Source organism: Brassica napus, chromosome C7, assembly GCF_020379485.1.
Source record: "Brassica napus cultivar Da-Ae chromosome C7, Da-Ae, whole genome shotgun sequence".
In the NCBI taxonomy this organism is placed as follows: Eukaryota; Viridiplantae; Streptophyta; class Magnoliopsida; order Brassicales; family Brassicaceae; genus Brassica; species Brassica napus.
The window spans coordinates 12,632,475-12,649,475 of record NC_063450.1 but is presented as its reverse complement, the minus strand read 5'-3'; the positions used below and the strand labels follow the sequence as shown (position 1 = coordinate 12,649,475).

The 17,001-nt window shown below is 36.4% G+C and overlaps 3 protein-coding genes across 4 annotated transcripts; 2 read left to right on the top strand and 1 right to left on the bottom strand.

The window, feature by feature from the left end:
• Positions 1–9,552: 9,552 nt before the first annotated feature.
• LOC106411480 (pentatricopeptide repeat-containing protein At2g06000-like) lies at positions 9,553–11,981 on the bottom strand. Its single transcript, XM_013852250.3, has 2 exons — positions 10,090–11,981; positions 9,553–9,934 (listed from the first exon to the last, which is right to left on the bottom strand). Exon 1 carries the CDS (start codon positions 11,804–11,806, stop codon positions 10,199–10,201), a length of 1,608 nt encoding a protein of 535 aa, XP_013707704.2. The 5' UTR covers positions 11,807–11,981; the 3' UTR covers positions 9,553–9,934; positions 10,090–10,198.
• A 3-nt stretch (positions 11,982–11,984) lies between these two features.
• Positions 11,985–14,976, top strand: LOC106411481 (protein FIP1). Of its 2 annotated transcripts, XM_048763485.1 has the most exons (12): positions 11,985–12,147; positions 12,428–12,624; positions 12,987–13,036; positions 13,214–13,280; positions 13,475–13,547; positions 13,644–13,699; positions 13,778–13,956; positions 14,035–14,097; positions 14,181–14,240; positions 14,340–14,432; positions 14,510–14,572; positions 14,650–14,976. In XM_048763485.1, the coding sequence occupies exons 1-12, from the start codon at positions 12,104–12,106 to the stop codon at positions 14,761–14,763; spliced, it is 1,059 nt and encodes a 352-aa protein (XP_048619442.1). In that variant the 5' UTR covers positions 11,985–12,103; the 3' UTR covers positions 14,764–14,976. The 2 variants fall into 2 exon arrangements, with proteins under 2 accessions (XP_048619442.1, XP_048619443.1); XM_048763486.1 differs by lacking the exons at positions 12,987–13,036; positions 13,214–13,280.
• A 192-nt stretch (positions 14,977–15,168) lies between these two features.
• Positions 15,169–16,383, top strand: LOC106409085. Its single transcript, XM_048763487.1, has 4 exons — positions 15,169–15,361; positions 15,571–15,723; positions 15,808–15,983; positions 16,086–16,383. Exons 1-4 carry the CDS (start codon positions 15,224–15,226, stop codon positions 16,186–16,188), a joined length of 570 nt encoding a protein of 189 aa, XP_048619444.1. The 5' UTR covers positions 15,169–15,223; the 3' UTR covers positions 16,189–16,383.
• Positions 16,384–17,001: the final 618 nt, after the last annotated feature.

The following is a 17,001-nucleotide window of genomic DNA, read 5'->3' as shown; positions in this document are numbered from 1 at the left end:
TTTAGTCTGTGAGGTGTTTCTTACTTTTTAGCTACTGGTTGTGATTCCGGTGTTTTAGGCATATATTTTTCTGCTTTTTGGTGGCTTTGGCCTTTCGATTATTATTCTCCCTATGGCCCGCTTTCTTAGTTTATGTGTTGGTTGTCTAGTTTCTTATTTTTAATTTGATTATCTTATGATACTAATAGTGAAATAAATATAATTTGTAAATGAAATAATAAAAATTAGTAAAAATAATAAAATGATGAAAAGTCTTGCTATTTTTAGGTGTGATTAAATTAAATATTTAAAATATATTTATATTATTTCATTTATTTCTTGAATTTTAGAGACCAATAAGTGTGAGAAGGATTAGATAATACACAATTAGAAATTGATGGAGAAAATTGCAATAACTTAAAAGAAGAAGAATTTAAATACAAAAAAAAAACATGAGGACACATGTCAACAAACCCCCCTTCCACATCTCATAAGAAAGAAAAAAGTCAACTTTATATATATAGATATGGTGATCTTTATATTTTGTTTTCAGCGTATAAAAATTCTAGAAAAAAAGATGATGTAGAACCAATAAGACATGTTGGTCTATTTTTTCCCCGTCTACATGTATCAAATACATGAATAATATATTTTTAATAATATCTGATTTGGATAATGATTTATTTAAAAGTTGTACTAGTTATACTAGTTGTATTATTTTCGGAAAAAAAATCATTTTCATCTTTTTGTTCTCTAAGGCCAAAAAGGTATATGTGGAGCTAGAAAGGTATTCAAACATGGTTCCAAAAAACACAAGTCACTGGAAAAAGAAGGAGCGAGCGTCGGCAATGAGTAAGAGTGACCACCGTCGATGAAGAAAAAAGACCTCTATTGTGAAGAAGAGAGATACTGCAGCGAGAAGAAAGATGCTGTGAAAAAGAAGAGAGATGCGACAAGGAAGAGTGAAGTCGTGGCGAAGAAGAGGAAGGTCGATGGTGGTGTTCACGGTGGGTTTTCAGCAAATCCAAACAAGCGGGCTGAGAATTGCGAGAGAGAAACCGCATCTCCACCGGACCCTCAACGCGATCTTTTCTCGGAACTAACAACGGCTTCTCCATCTCAGCCCACTAGTAAGCCCCATAAATTAAGTCAACCCAAAAATTTAGATATATTTTGGCATAACTAATGCAACTACACAATAATAAATAAGAATGGTACAACTAGTACAACTACTCGACATTATTGTTGCAACCTAAATGTTTAAAACATGATACACATTTAAAATGTGATGCACATTTAAAACAATACTAAAAAAATAACAAGTAGTTGTACCAGTTTTCTAGTTGTACCGGCTGTGCATAGTTGTACTAGTTTTTGAGTTATACCAGTTTGTACATAGTTGTACTTGGTAGTAAAAACAAAAATATTAGTTGTACCACATAATAAATATAGTTACTTCAGTGGTACCACTTATTTATGTTTTCATGTCTTTGCCCGGTTACAATGAAATCATCAATTTGTAAAAATAGATTTCATGTATGTTTTCTAAAAATTATGTGGACAAACAAATTAACAAACCTTAAAAGTCTAAGGTAGATCATGTAAACTTATGGAGTTGAAATTTTTTTCCCAAAATTTCAAATTAAATTAAGAGAAACTTTCTGAGTACATACCAGTTGAGATTTTGTTTTCTCATATGTAATACCAAATTAGTTTTATCAATTTCTGAAATGTCAAAGTTGTACTAGTTGTACCAGTAATGCTCGTCTAATATATAATAAAAAATTATATCAATTGTTTATATATCTAGTTTAAGTGGTTGTGCCAATATTTTCACATCATAGCTTTGTAAGAATATGTTTGATGTTTGTTTATCACAACAATATGGCTAATATAGTTAATAAACCTTAAGAAATATAAAGTATATAATGTAAAATTAAGAATGCAAAGTAATAATTTAACAAAATTTTGAAAAACTTCAAATAAAATAGATTATCATCATATTCAATTAGAATATTTGCTTGTTTATTTCATGTGTAAATTATAACATTTATATACCAATTATATAATTTTTAATATATTTAGTTGTATGAGTTATACTAGTTGTACTTAGTCGGATGAAAGAATGAGATGAGAAAAATTATGTGGCTGTAAGTGGTTGAAATGAAAAAAATGAAGGAGAGAGACTCAAAAAGAAGGAAAGAGAATAAAACCGCGTGGCCAAGATTAAAACATAAATAAAACTAGATCCTGATATGCGCGCCAGCGCGGGTATGAATTTTCAGTTTTTAATTATTTATTTTATTAAATGATGTATTTGTAAAATTCATTCATATTATATTTATTAAATAAATATTTTTTTTTTGCATCTTAAACTATCTATTTTTTTACGAATGTGTGATATCATATAAAAAAATATAAAAAATGAGTATACATAGTTAATTAGATAATTGTAAAAAAAAAAAAAAAATTCTTTGGTTTGCGATATCATATAAATAATGATCCGCCCAGTTAACAAAAATCATGATTTTTTTTATGTATAATGTTTTTTATTTTGACCATTTCCTTAAAACTATATTAAATTTTACATATTTTAATTAGAATATTTTTAATATCTTTACTTTTTTATTTGAAATGCAACTCAACATTTTTTTAAAAATTATAACAAAATATTAAAAAAATATTTTTAGAATTTGTTTAAAAAATACGAAAATTACATTTTAAATTAAAAATATCCTAAAATATGATAAGTTTTGATGTAAACGAAAACTCAAATTATGTCAAAAAAAATTATATTCAATGATAATAACCTTTTAAAAATTGATTATTTAAAAAAAAAAAATACATTTACAAAAATATTGTTTGAAAGAAAATTCATTTCTCTTTCAAATATAAAATGAAAATATTATAATTAAATAATAAAAAATATAAATAAAAACCATAAATTTAGCAAATGACTAATGAGTTATATTATGCTAAAATTTTATTTCTAACAATTTAGCAAATGACAAATGAGTTATGAGCAAATAATACCATATAATTTTTAAAAACATAGCCATTCTTAAATATTTTTTGAATAAATAAATATTTTTTAATTTAATCAACTGAAAATAATATCCGTACAATTGTGTGAGTCAAATTCTAGTTTTATTGATGCATGTTATATATTAGTGTTGTATGTTTTAGGTAACATTTTCATGATGCACGTTTTTTAAAATCTCTATTATTAAAATTATGCACGTAAGGATAACTCATTAGTTTTTTTTGTTGATTAAATGACTTTATGTCCAAATTTATTTAATGATATTTCATTAAGGTAACTGAAAAAGACAAACAATAAAATATGAAGTTTAAATTCATTTAAACATATTTCATTAATGTAACTGAAAAGACAAGTAATAAATTAGGCAGTTTTATTCGTTTTAGGATATTTCATAAATGCAATGAAAAAGACAAGCAAAAAAATAGGAAGTTTAATTAATGAAGTAAGAACATTTTCAAATGGGTACTTCTCTTTTAATAATATAGATGATCTAATGGTTCAAGTCATTTTTTCATTAATAGTAAAATTGTCATTTTACTCCCCTTTGGTCTATATAGAATTTTCTAGGTGGTTGTAGATTATTTTTTGACCATTCGGTTCATAATAGATTTTTGTCCAAATAATATACAACTCAAATAATATACAAGGGAATATAGATTTGTGATAAGACGAACCAAAAGCAAAGAAATATATATTTGTATCCACCTACTCAAAACCTATTACAAGAATCATGCAAGTAATACAATCCAGTGTCAAAGAATCATGTAAATAAACGGTTCTCCCCCTCCCATAAAAATCTCAGATAACCCAGTTCCTCTCAACCACAGTGAAAACAGCTGAAGACAAAACTTTGAAGTTATTAAAGAGGTTAATCGCTCATACAATTTTAACTTGGAACTGTGAAAAACCTTGGATCTTTGCTGGTTAAGCCATTGTCTAAATCTTAAAGAAGAGGAATGTTATAAACCATATGATGGATGTCCATAACCGGCTCCGATCCATAAACCGGTCGAACACCTAGAGAGAGAGAGAGGCGGCTTAGAGAAGGGGAAACCCTAGTTTCCTTTTCCTTGTATTTCTACACTTTCCATATTTATGTCTTTCCTTTTATCTCTTTGTAACTTCCATATATAAGTGCACCTTATGATTGATTAATATAACGAGAACTTACAGATTCCAATCTCTTAAGTTTACAACACGTTATCAGCACGAAACTCTAAATCCCTAAGGTAATACCCAAATCGACAAACCCTAAAACCCTAGCCGGCTTGAACCCTAATCTTCCCGGCGAGAAACCTAAACCCCGATCGCGATACAAACCATCCCGATCCCTAACCTGTTCGCGACCTGATCAACCCGATCTCAGCTCATCCAGCTCGCGTTCTCGACTTGCTCCAGCTCTTTCGCTACAGACGATCAAGGCGTTCCCGATCAGACGTTCGCGACCTTAGACGTGATCCCGTTCCTGATTGCTCCAGCTCGTTCGCGACATCAGCCTCAATCCGTTCGCGACCCGGTAGGAAGAAGCTCGATCCGATAGGAGTCAGCTCGCGTCCCGTTCGTGTTCAGCTCGCGGTTCATCCTTCTTGGTGGTCCGGTTTCAACAAACATCTAGTTTAAAAGGTAATTCGAAATCTAAGAACCTATGAATCGAATTTGGATTGTTTGATAAAGAATGAAACCATAAAACCTAATCTTTATGAATAAAGCCATAGGGTAATAGATCAAACCCTAATGAGTAAATCGAAGCTCTAAAGTTCGATACCCCAAACCCTAAATCGAGATTGATCTATTGATCAATTAAAATCAAAATCTTTGATTGTTTTGAATCTCAAATCAATCTCCTTTGATCTAAGATCAAAATCGAAACACTAAACCCTAATTTGAAAATCGTTTCGATTGTTTGATTGTTTTGAGAATTGATTGTCTTGATCACCTAGAACTATTGCTAAGATTGTTTAAACTCGAATCTGAATGAATTGAAATTGTTTTGCTTGTTTAAACTGAAACACTAATTGAAACCGCCTGTTTGATAAGTGTTTCTTTATAACCTAGTCTTGATTGTTTTGATATCAAATCTGAAACTACATGCTAGGTTAATTGTTCTAGACTTAATCATACCTCGTGGCCGTGCGGCCTTGTTGCATTCATACCTAACCTGATCACATTGATTGATTGCAATTAAACTTAGAACCTTATGCTAGAATGGTAATGAATTGAATCAAATAGCTGTGTGATTGTTCTTTGACTTGGCCGAGAGGTTTTTGATTGCATCATGAACTGATAGAAATCATCTATGCAAGGATTGAAATTTCACAATGAATTTAATGCATTAAACCGAACTGATTGCATCCATAGCCGTGCGGCTTGTTATCTGTCTTGGCCGTGAGGCTTCATTGTTGGCCGTGAGGCTTCCTTGTTGGCCGTTAAGGCTTATTGCTTTGTTTGATCATTAGAATTGCTAAATTATATAATCTATGATTTGAGATGTCGAAAATCAACCTCGATTTTGCTGTCCTAAATCTCTCTGGAGATAATTATTTACAGTGGGCATTGGATACAAAGATTATCCTAAAGTCAAAAAGAATTGGTTAATGTATAATAGAAGGCAATAATGCAAATGAGAAAGATTGATACATGGCAATATTAATTATTCGCCATCATCTTATTGAGAGTCTCAAAGATCAGTATTTGACAATTGAGAATCCTCTAGACCTTTGGACAGAATTCAAACCGAGATATGATCACCAAAGAAAGATGTTATTACCAAAAGCTATGGAGGTATCTCAGAATCCAGGACTACAAGTCCGTGGATGAGTCTATTGCGAGCTAAGCCTCCAATACTTATGAGAAACAATGAATTGAGACATCCTGGATCAACCTCATTACCTGAAGCCAATAAGACCGCAAAGGAAAAGAAAGAATCCAAAGAATCTAACCACGTCCAGGATGATAGACCACACGGCCATGGCCGTGGAGGGTAGAAAGGACGTGGCCATGGCCGCTATTATACATTTGGCTATGGGAACCACTATGGCAAAGGCCGTGGGTATCAACCTAATTTGATACCATGATCGAGGCAGAGACCGTGGTATATCCTTTAAACCACAAAGCTCGACCAAATCAGTGTGTCATAGATGTGGAATGGGGAACCATTGGGCTAAGATATGTAGGACTCCCAAACATCTTTGTGACCTCTATCAAGAGAGTCTGAAAGGGAAGAATCTTGAAACCCATTTGGTATATAAAGATGGTAAAGATGATTTTGATTATGAAAGAGATGATCCTACGGAATATGAAGCTTCTGATTGCCTAAACGAATAATGTTGATTTCGACTTATGTGTTTGTTTTGCTTTTATACTTGCTTTGTTTTATCACTTTGAATTTATTTTATTGCTTTGTTTGCTCCGAACTTAATAAAAGGAATGAGTGATTTTTTTTTCAAATATATAAGTTTATAAGAAATATAGTTGCGGGTATAGCCATTCTCATGATAAGCTACGACCAGGCTAAAGAAATTTAATGATTTATATTCACTCATAGAAGCCCATTGAGTTTAAAAGATATAAGAGTGGTTTCCATATTGAAACAATGGGCAAAGGAAATAAAAGGTTCCTTTTAGATATATAAAATTCGCCCAAGACCATAGAAAAATGGTCGAAACTATATCTGCATTCTCTACTGGTCTTTACTATGCCAAGATCAGGATGATAGAGGCTAAATGCCTCCGAAAAATATTCACTTTATGGCATAACCGGATTGGCCATCCTGGTTCAAACATGATGCAAAATTGATATACAAATGAACACACATTGAAAGAAAGAAAGAGTTATCCCAAAGAATCTCACGTGTGTAGCATGTACACAAGGGAAACTCATTGATAGGCCATCGCCAGTCAAAAAGACTAAGTAAATAATAAACTGGTGAATACATGTCTCAAGCGTTTAAATGATTATGGTATGTCCATGGGGATAAGTGTGGACAATTCCGTGATACATGTCCATACCAAGTACAGCTTGACCGAAATATTTTATTAAACGCATATAGCTGATTGCTAGACCATTACTTATGAGGTCAAAACTCCCAGTCACAGCTTGGGCCACACGAAATTTACATGCATCTAAGTTAATACGCATCAAGCCATTTAATAAGCATAGATATTCCCCATCGAGTAGATAACGGGTCAAAAGCCAGACATATCCCATCGTAAGACATTTGGATGTGCCGTCTATATACAAATTACTCCACCACAGAGAACTAAGATGGGACCTCAAAAGACGATGGGGATATATGTTAGATATGATTCTCCCACGATTATTAAGTACCTTGAGCCAAATATGGGTGATCAATTTGAGGCCATGTACACGAATTAGGGGGGAGAAAGTAATAAGCTGGTAAAAAAGTAAAAGAAATTACATGGAATCATACATCCTTATATTGGCAAGATCCTCGGACTCAAGAATGAGATTTAGAAGTCCAAAAGATTATACAAAAGCTAGCTTAAACAATTGCCAGATTCCGTTACTGACCCGAATAGAATGACTAAGTCATATATACCAGCTGTAAATGCACCAAATTCGAATTGATGTTCAAGAAGGACACAATCAAGTTGCTACTGAGCCTAAGGCACGTTTGAAACGTGGTAGACCAATAAAGTTCCAAAGATTAGATCCCTCAGATATTAAAGAAAGGTGCTAATGAATCCGTAGACGAGGGAATCCTAGACATGGTCGATCCTAAGATGGACAAACTTAAAAGCCACGGCCGTGGATGAGGAAACCATAAACATGGTTGTACCTAAGGTGCCTAATAATGAGGCTTGGGACGCCAAGGTTCAGGGTACTGAAGGTCATAATGAAACCTCAATAAGTTATGTCATGTCCGGGACACAAATGGAACAAGAGAAAGAATGTCGACATTGATTATATATTTGTATGCAGTGTAGCACTTGAGATTATGAAATGAATGAGGATCATGAACCCACGTCCATACATGAGTGCACTCAACAAATCAGATTAGATCAAATGGAAAGGGGGCGTGGAGTTAAGTTCATTAAGAAAAGAGAGGTTTTGGTCCTATAGTTCGGACACCTCTAGATGTGAAACCAATTGGACAAAAATGAGTCTTTGTGAAAGATATGATACATGGCGAGATAGCAAGATATAAGGCACAGCCATATGCACAAGGATTTCACAAAGACCAGGAATCAATTATGAGGAGACATACTCCCCTGTGGTGGATGCAACAAACATTTAGATTCCTAACAAGTCTGGCCATAAAAGAAGAAAAATAGACTTGCGGTTAAAGGATGTAGAAACCACCTACTTGTATGATCCACTGGATAATGAGATATATATAAAAGTCTCAGAGGGTATTGAGTTGTCAAATGCAACAGGTTCTCGAGAACTAAAGTATACAAGTATATGTTAATATCCTAGAAACCTCTGGAGAGACTTTCAAACGATTATCTAAAGAAAGAGATTGAAATGAAAATTTGGGACAAACAAAGTTTTGTTTAGGATTACAAATTGAACATCTTAAAAGATGGAATCCTTGCGCATCAAAGGACTTATAGAAAGGTATTCAAACGGTTTTAACATGGACCAAAGCTCGCCCATTGAGTTGTCCCATAAGGTCCCTTGCTCCGGACACAAACCCATTGTAAGTCCCAAAAAGGACATGGTCGTGAGTACCCTGACTTGGACACAGATCCTTTGGTCCCAAGAAGGACAAGAAATATGTCTTTGGTCCGGTAAAGTCCCTTACCCAAGTGCCATTGGCGCCTTGATGTAATAGGCAAGCCATACTAGGCCGGACATGTGTTCTTGCCGTGAATCTCTTATATATGTTTAGCTCATGTTCGACCACGAGGCACTGAAAATAAAGACATACACGTCCCTTACCTTAAGTACTATTGGCGCCTTGCCTTGATGTATTTGTCATGTCATACACATCCGGACATGAGTATTGATGTAAACCTATTGTCTAGGTTTAGGTCATGTCTGAACATAAGGGACTAGGACAGGATAAAATACACCCTATGTTACCTACAAGGAACTAAAAATTTGAGATTGGATCCACAATGATAGATCTCAGGCAAGTTATGTCTTTGCAACGCGGTAGCACTACTTTACCTTGGTATTGAGACCATTAGTCATTGGCGTACATGAAGCTCAACCATCAGGTTGGGATGCGTCGACTGAAAGACCTTCAGTGATGTTCGCATCAGGGGGAGTAATACGTGTTGTACTCTTTTTCCTTCATCATAGTTTTGTCCCATTGGGTTTTTCTGATAAAGTTTTAGTGAGGCAACATCCAAAGCATATTACAAACTCTGAATGGTTATGACATCCAAAGAAGAGTGTTATAAACCATACGATGAATGTCTATCACTGACCCGGTCCATAAACCGGCCCAACACCTAGAGAGAGAGAGGCGGCTTAAAGAAGGAGAAACCCTCGTTTTCTTTTCCTTGTATTTGTACACTTTCCATATCTATGTATTTCCTTTTATCTCTTTGTAACTCTCATATATAAGGACACCATATGATTGATTAATATAACGAGAACTTACAGATTCCAATCTCAGGAATCAATACTTCTTTATTTAAAGAAAAACGACGTGGACCAGATGAAGCAACTACTTCTATCTCACTCATGTGAACTTCAAAGTTCTCAAGTAACTTCTCATTTATCCAAAAATTATTCTTTTTCACAAGTTGGATCATCCTTTACTTCAATACTTCAACACAGCCTGATCCAGATGACGCAACTGGAAAAGAATTTCCTAGGAGAAAATATGCGGATCTAAAATCTATCAAGGAATTGAATATCACGAATCTTGCAGACGAATTGTGATGGGTACATTCTCAGCAATTTACACTAAAGTGTGATCTCTGGCAGTAGAATAACCTGAAAAAGATATTCAACTGACAATAAGCATCTGAATCACACAGAATGTAAACTGGTTAACTAAGAGCAATGGCACTCTACTTCAGTCTTCAAAAGGGAATTAAGCATCTAGCGAGTCTACCAGAGCATTAAAAGGAATGTGAACAGATGCTTACTGTGAGTTTTCCTCTGCTTTTCTTTTTTGGCGTCCAGTTACGCCTAACATGTGTACAGAATGCATGATGGTAGAAGAAGGCCAATGTACAGGGATATTGAACAGAAAGCTTAGCAGGCAGCCACAGTTACGTTCACAGCTTTCGTCTCTTGAGGTGCTACATCATTACTTTGGCATTTCACTGCAATCTGGTTTAGTTGATAGGCCTCCTTTGCCATTCCAGCCTTAAGAAGACACGACAACAAAGAGCTCACTGTGATCTTATCAGGTGAGCAACCAATCGCCACCATTTTGTGGAAAATGCTGACTGCTTCACCCATCCTTCCTTTCATGCAATGCCCAATTATAAGAATGGTAAAAGTGATCTTATCTGGTTTGCATTTCGTCTTCTCCATCTCTGCCACAATAACATTTGCCTCGTTGACCTTTCCAGCTTTACAAAACCCATCAATGACAGGGTTGTACAGAAACGGTTTAGAAACAACGCCTTCACAAGCTAACTGCCTCAAAAGATCACGAGCCCTGAGCAGCCTATTCTCTTTACAGAGCGCGTTGATAAGAATGGAATAGGTAAATGCGTTAGGAAACATTCCTTTGGCATTCATTTCTTCCCAAAGACTAAACCCTTTGTTGACTTGTCCTACTCTGCAGTACCCATGAATCAAAGAAGTGTAGGTCACAACATCTGCGAAACAGCCAAAAGATTCCATCTTCCCGCGAATAACTTCCGCACAAGACATCTCACCCACTTTGGCATAACCATCGACCAGAACATTAAAAGTTATGTTATTAGGATAAATCCCCAAATCAACCATTTCATCTAACAGAAGAGACGCTTCCTTCACATTGCCAGCTTTGCAGTACCCTGACATCATCGAAGTATAAGTAACAACATCCAGAGAACAACCCACTCTCGACTTAACCTCGCTGAACATATCGTAGGCTTTGCCCAGCTCATTACTCTTGCAAAAACCCTTAATGAGAGTATTATAGGTAACGATATCAGGCGAACAAGCAAAACTACTCATCTCAGCAAAAAGCTCTAATGCTTTCTCAGCTTTCCCTACACAGCACAAACCTCGAATCAGAATGTTAAACGTCCAGGTATCATTACAAGACTGAAACTTGAGATGCTTTTCGAATAGATTAATGGCATCCTCCACACGACCCAGCCTCACTAACGTGTGCAACAAACTGTTAACCACCGTAGAAACTCCTTGAACCTCATAAGACTGAAGAAGCAAAGCAGTGGCAAAACGAAGGTTACCCTTTTCAGCGAAAGAAGACACCAAAAACCCTAATAACCGACTGTTGGGGGAGACACCATCGCTCTTCATGCACTCAAACACCTTCCCAGCCAAATCGTGCAACCCTGCTTTGCAAAGCGATCTAGTGAGCAAGTTATAAGTCCCGAAAGAGTGGCGAATGTTGAGCTTGAATCTACTAAACTCCCAAAACCGAAACCCGATGTGAGGATTGTCAAGTTTCTTCACGACCTCGAATGCGATGAACGGATTTATGTTCTTGCTGAGGTAGCAGAAACAGAGATCGGAATCTGGGACCCTGTAGACGAAGAGAGTAGAGAGGATTTTGACTAACCAAGCTTCGGGGCAATGGGTCACTTCTCGGGTATTGGCCTTTAGAGGACGAGCTTGAGCTCCGCCATGAGTGTGTGTGTGGAAGAGGCCAACGGTGGTGGCAAAGGACGATCGGATCATAACGGCGTGAATGAAGCGGCGACTGCGATTTGGGAGGAGCTACTAGGGCTTGTTCTGGTCAAACCCCTCATCTGTGTATGAAACTGAAACATTGGAACCGAACCTTCTAGCTTACATAGAGGGTTCAGCTTCCTACGGCTTTCTGGTTTTATTTATTAAGATTATAGAAAACCGGATTATTTTGTTTCTCGGGTCGACTTCCTATCAAATTGTTGTTATTATTTTTTTTTTGGCATCGAGTCAATTAATCTTACACCCGAGAAAGGCAGAAACTTTGATCGGAGGTTCAGGTCGAAGATGTCAACGGAGAGACGTCCAATGACCAACGAAGAGAACGCTATGTATGTCTTCACGCTTTCTTTTGTTAATTCTTTAACATGGATTTTTTCGTTTTGGGCTCCTGATTCCAGACTCGATCGACTTGTTTCCTTTTCATACTAATAAAAATTGTCCTGTCATAAAATCTTTTGATGGACAAAACATGCATTCCTTTTGCCAATGTCCAAATCAAAACACCTTTTAGTCACTGTGGGACAGGATCATTCTTTTTGAACAGTAAAGTTTTAGTTTTTTCTTGTGAGGGTGGTGATTAGTGGATGGATCCGAATTGCCTTGTTGCAGGTTCCTTGACATATTACAAGAAGCACCTTTATTCGGTCACAGGAAATCGAGAAGCCTAGTTGGAAGTTACCTCTATCTGATTCTATTGGCAGGCTATGCCGTTTTAGCTGCAGGAGCTCCTTGGATATTTCATCATCTCCACCATTTGACACCTTCTTTGCTCTGCTGCTGCGATGTTGCGCTTTTGATTCTCACAGGTTTTGTTTTCTCCTCGCTTTTAATTTTCTTACCTTGTTATGTTTTCCAAAGCCTAAGAAGGAGCCATTTGTTGAAGACATCTCATTAAATCATTAACTCGCATTCTTCTTAGGCCTATTTATCTCCGTCTAGGTTGTTAGTTAATTAAGGTCTGGGAGCCTTCTTCTCAAGTTTTATCAGATTGACTTACTTTTAGATTATTGTAATGTCTTTCCTGGTTTTGTTGTTGACGGATATCACTTGAGTGATTGTCCTCTCTCAAAGTGACTGTTGTCGATTTGTATTTGCTCACCCATAATATGATATTGATCAGTTTTGTTGTTCACTTTCCTTAAGTTAATTTCCATTTGTACGGTCTCAGGTATCTTTCAACAGTACTTTGTTTTTCAAGTCCAGAAAATACGTCTTCAGGTACAAAAACTTGATAGCTTTAGTGATTACACATGGTTTGCTACTTCTTTTTTTGGTTTTAAGAATTAGATTTAGGTAGGAAGAGTAAGCTTCTTTTACTCATGTCATTTACTTTCTTGCACAGGGTGGCTTTTATTTAGTAATAGACTGGCTGATAAATATGAAAATGGTCTGCAGGGTTATTACAGTTTCAGTCAGAAGTTGAAGCATGTTGTTCGTCTTCCATTTGCAATTGCTTCATATGGTATCTGTCCAACCATGTCGGTTTCTCTTGATTTTACTGGTTACAAGCCTTTTAACATGCACATGACTGAACCTAGCGTGAAAACTATGAATTTTTACCCAAACTTGCTTCTTGTCCTCGTGTGTTTTTTTCTTTTTGTGAGACTAAATGTTATTGTCCCCGTGATGAATTTAGTACCTTGGATATATGTCCAGGTACCGCTGCGATGCTTCTTGTGATAGTATGGGATCCCCAAATCAGCATTCTTTCTACTTCTTCTTTGCAACGGTTCGTAGCTCGTTATCCGCTTGTCGAGTATCTATCTCAGTTGTAAATCCGTAATTTGCATCGTATGCCCTTTTTTTTTGGGATATGATCTTACAGGATCATCATGATTGCTGAATCAGTGTGTGCTGGCTTCTTCATGAGTTTATATATAGGTGAGAGGGCCCTTCCTTCAATTAAATAAGTATATGTTAATGTAGTAGTTCTATAAAACTGCTGCTTTTTTATTTCAGGTAATGTGCATCAATACAATTCCGTTAATTCAAGGCCAGACGTCTTGAAGTCGTTATACTCTCCTCTTCAACCGTCAAGTTCTATGGACGGCTTGAGGTATTATGAAGGCCGACTTTCTGATCAACAAACGGCTTTGTTACAGTATCAGCGCGAAAACCTCCATTTTCTAAGCGAGGAGGTACCTACCCCTATACCAGATACAAAATGCTCCCCCATTTTTCATCTACGTTTCTTGATTTTCTGTGTCTTCTCATAGATTCTGTCTTTGCAAGAGAAACTAAGCAAATATGAACAATCTGATGATGGAAGCACCCCTCAGGTTGAAGATTTTCTCTGGCAAGCTTTCCTTTCCTTTACCAATAGCAGATAGCTTAATAATACTCAATGTTAAATGCTTGGTAGGTTGATCTGGCACATCTTTTAGCTTCTCGAGACCAGGAGTTGAGGACACTTTCAGCTGAGGTAATACTTATTTCTGAAGCTCCATCTCTATGACAGAAACCCAAAACTCTATACAAATGTGAATTGAATGTTCTTGTGAACAACCTCTCTCTCTTGCAGACGAATCAACTTCAGTCTGAGCTACGGCTTGCTCGTTCTTTGATAGCAGAGAGGGATGCAGAGGTGCAGCGTGTCAACAATACCAACAGTCAGGTATTGTAGGAAAGTCTTTAGATTTTTATTCTAGATTCAAAGTAATCTTGGAGAGATGTTTGTGGTGGTTGGTGCAGTATATTGAAGAAAACGAAAGGCTGAGGGCAATTCTGAGTGAATGGAGCATGCGGGCAGCAAATGTAATTTGGTTTTGAGAAACATCATTTTCTGATCTTTTGTAGTAAAACATTGAATCGTTTGTTTGTATTGTTTAAAGCTTGAGAGAGCTTTGGAAGTGGAGCGTATGTCTAACTCGGAACTACAGAAGGAAGTGGCAGGTGGGCGTAGAAAGCAGCAGATGGTTGAGACATCTGAGCAACCTCCATTGTAAAAATGACAAACGAAGCTTAGCTTCTGTCTAGGTTGGTTTTTGTAACTAAAGATGATGGAAGTCTCAGAAGTTGGTGCTTTTTTCATGGAATCAAAGCTGTATAAATGCTTTCTATCTTTTACTTCCTTGTAAATTACGACAGCTTTGTGTTTGCTGTTGAAATGAAGCTATTGGTACAAATTGAAAAAAAAAAAGAAAAAAAAAAGGGTAAATCCCAGAGTCCATGCTTTTTGTAGGAAATGATTCATGATTCGTCTCTAAAATGATGTGTGGATCCGCTTGACTAGCGATGGCAGAGTTGTCTTCGGTTTATGTTTATGGGCTTCAGGCCGTATGGTTTTTTAGAGTTGAAAACAATCAACTTGTACCGGAACCGGTTTAATCGTTTAAGAAAAATACACATATGCCCTTTTCGGGATTGATGCTGGGATAAACTTGAAAAAGGGTTGTGTTTGGAAGCATGGAGCCACCACCGAGTTCGCGAGCGGAGGAACCTCCGTCATGGGACGAGCTTTACAAAATCAATCTAATGCCATCGGAGCTGTTTCTCAAGTTCCGAAAAGAGCTCCAAGGCCTTCGCGTCGGCGTCAATCTCGAGGTCATTTTCTCTCTCTCTCTCTCTCTCTCGCTCCAATTCGCTGAACTGCAAGTGAAACTAAGTAGTCGCTTTGTTAGAGAGTTCTTGAAGATTTATTATGGATAACGAACGGAGCTAAGTATTCCGTTTTTAAGGCATCGAAAGAGACCTGCTCTGTTCTTGTTTGAGCCATGACATGTTCATCATTGTTTTTATATCGAATGTTCCAGTTGTATAACGAACCCACGAATGATTACCACGCAAAGCTTGTTCTGAAGCCATTATCACCAGAACGGAAGTGGAAGTTTATTTATGAGCCTTTACACCAAGAAGTTCGTGTTCTTTCAAAGAAGATTCCTCTCACCAGATTTCTCAATCTCCAGGTTCTCTTTCCTTTTGTTGTTGTTGAGTTTATTATTGTGCCCTCTCTGGTCTCTTTTACATATTTTGTAAATCTGAATCTGTAGGTTGGTGTTGGGCATAACTTTCAAATGAACGCAATGGGTTGGAAATGGAAGCTTACCTCTTGTTTGGGTGGAGATGGTGTGTCTCGGATCCAAAACAAAACCACTCTTGGTTTGACTCCTGGTGTCGATCTGCGGTTTGGTTGGAGAGCTGATTTTGTACTCCCTGAAGTTACTGGGTAAGTCTCACCATTTCTGACATCTTTTTATATATCCATCGGTTTCCAAAATATGTGATTTCACTACGCTTTAGCTAATGGTGTTCTTGATGAATGGAACAGAGCTCTTGGTACTGAAGAACCGTTATTCAACATGAGCTCGGGGCGTTTAGAGGCATCACTGGATAGAGTAGAAGCCATTTTAACACATTCCGAATATCTATAACCAATCCGTTACTTGTGTGGTTTTTTTCAAACTAGTCTCTATCATCTGATAAACTGTTAGTATAACTCTCTTTTTTTCTTGGTTTTGATATTGAGATCGTCTTCGTGTTAGGTATACCTGAAATATATTATGTTACATATTCAGAAGATCTTGACAATATCAGAAGGCAAACGTAAATATATTACATATTCACAAGATATTTGCTTAAATATGTGTTGAATACAGACAGTTGTGTGTTAGTTATGGGATTTGGTAATCACTAGTTTCATGAAAGTTCATGCAATGGATATTAAGTTATTTATAATCTCTTTGGATCTATGTTACAAGTTAGGTAGATATATGGACTAGATTTGGTTTACTGAAATGGGCAAATGTCACAAATATACAATGTGCAACTAACAATGGCTGAATTCAATAATCTATACCTCTGATAAGAGCAAAATAGTATTTTATTGTTTTATCAAAGAAGATTATAATCTCTAACCCAAAAGGTCTAGAGCCAATTCCTGAAGTAATAATCTTCCAGGACCAAGATACAATATACAAATTGCATAAAGAATCCTTCTCCACGTATTCATCTATTTATACTACTAAAACGTTGACCGTTGAATATAACAAACTCTTAACGGTTTATTCTTCACTCCACGTCACCTTTACTTCTCTTCTTCTCTCAATTCCTCTTTGCTTCTATTCTTCCTCCTCACATAACATCTTCGAGGTCTATCAATACCCCCCTCCCCGAAATTGAGCTTGCCCTCAAGCTCAAAAGATGGAAAGTTCTGCTCCAGTTCTGTAATCTTCATCCATGTATGC

Excerpts from the sequence above, each read along its gene's own strand:
- LOC106411481 (XM_048763485.1), top strand. The coding sequence starts at position 12,104 with ATGTCAACGGAGAGACGTCCAATGACCAACGAAGAGAACGCTAT. Across the intron at positions 13,548-13,643 it reads TCTACTTCTTCTTTGCAACG|GATCATCATGATTGCTGAAT; the intron begins GTTCGTAGCTCG and ends ATGATCTTACAG. Across the intron at positions 13,957-14,034 it reads TCCATTTTCTAAGCGAGGAG|ATTCTGTCTTTGCAAGAGAA; the intron begins GTACCTACCCCT and ends GTCTTCTCATAG.
- LOC106409085 (XM_048763487.1), top strand. The coding sequence starts at position 15,224 with ATGGAGCCACCACCGAGTTCGCGAGCGGAGGAACCTCCGTCATGGGAC. Across the intron at positions 15,724-15,807 it reads CCAGATTTCTCAATCTCCAG|GTTGGTGTTGGGCATAACTT; the intron begins GTTCTCTTTCCT and ends CTGAATCTGTAG. Across the intron at positions 15,984-16,085 it reads GTACTCCCTGAAGTTACTGG|AGCTCTTGGTACTGAAGAAC; the intron begins GTAAGTCTCACC and ends TGAATGGAACAG.
- LOC106411480 (XM_013852250.3), bottom strand. The coding sequence starts at position 11,806 with ATGATCCGATCGTCCTTTGCCACCACCGTTGGCCTCTTCCACACACAC.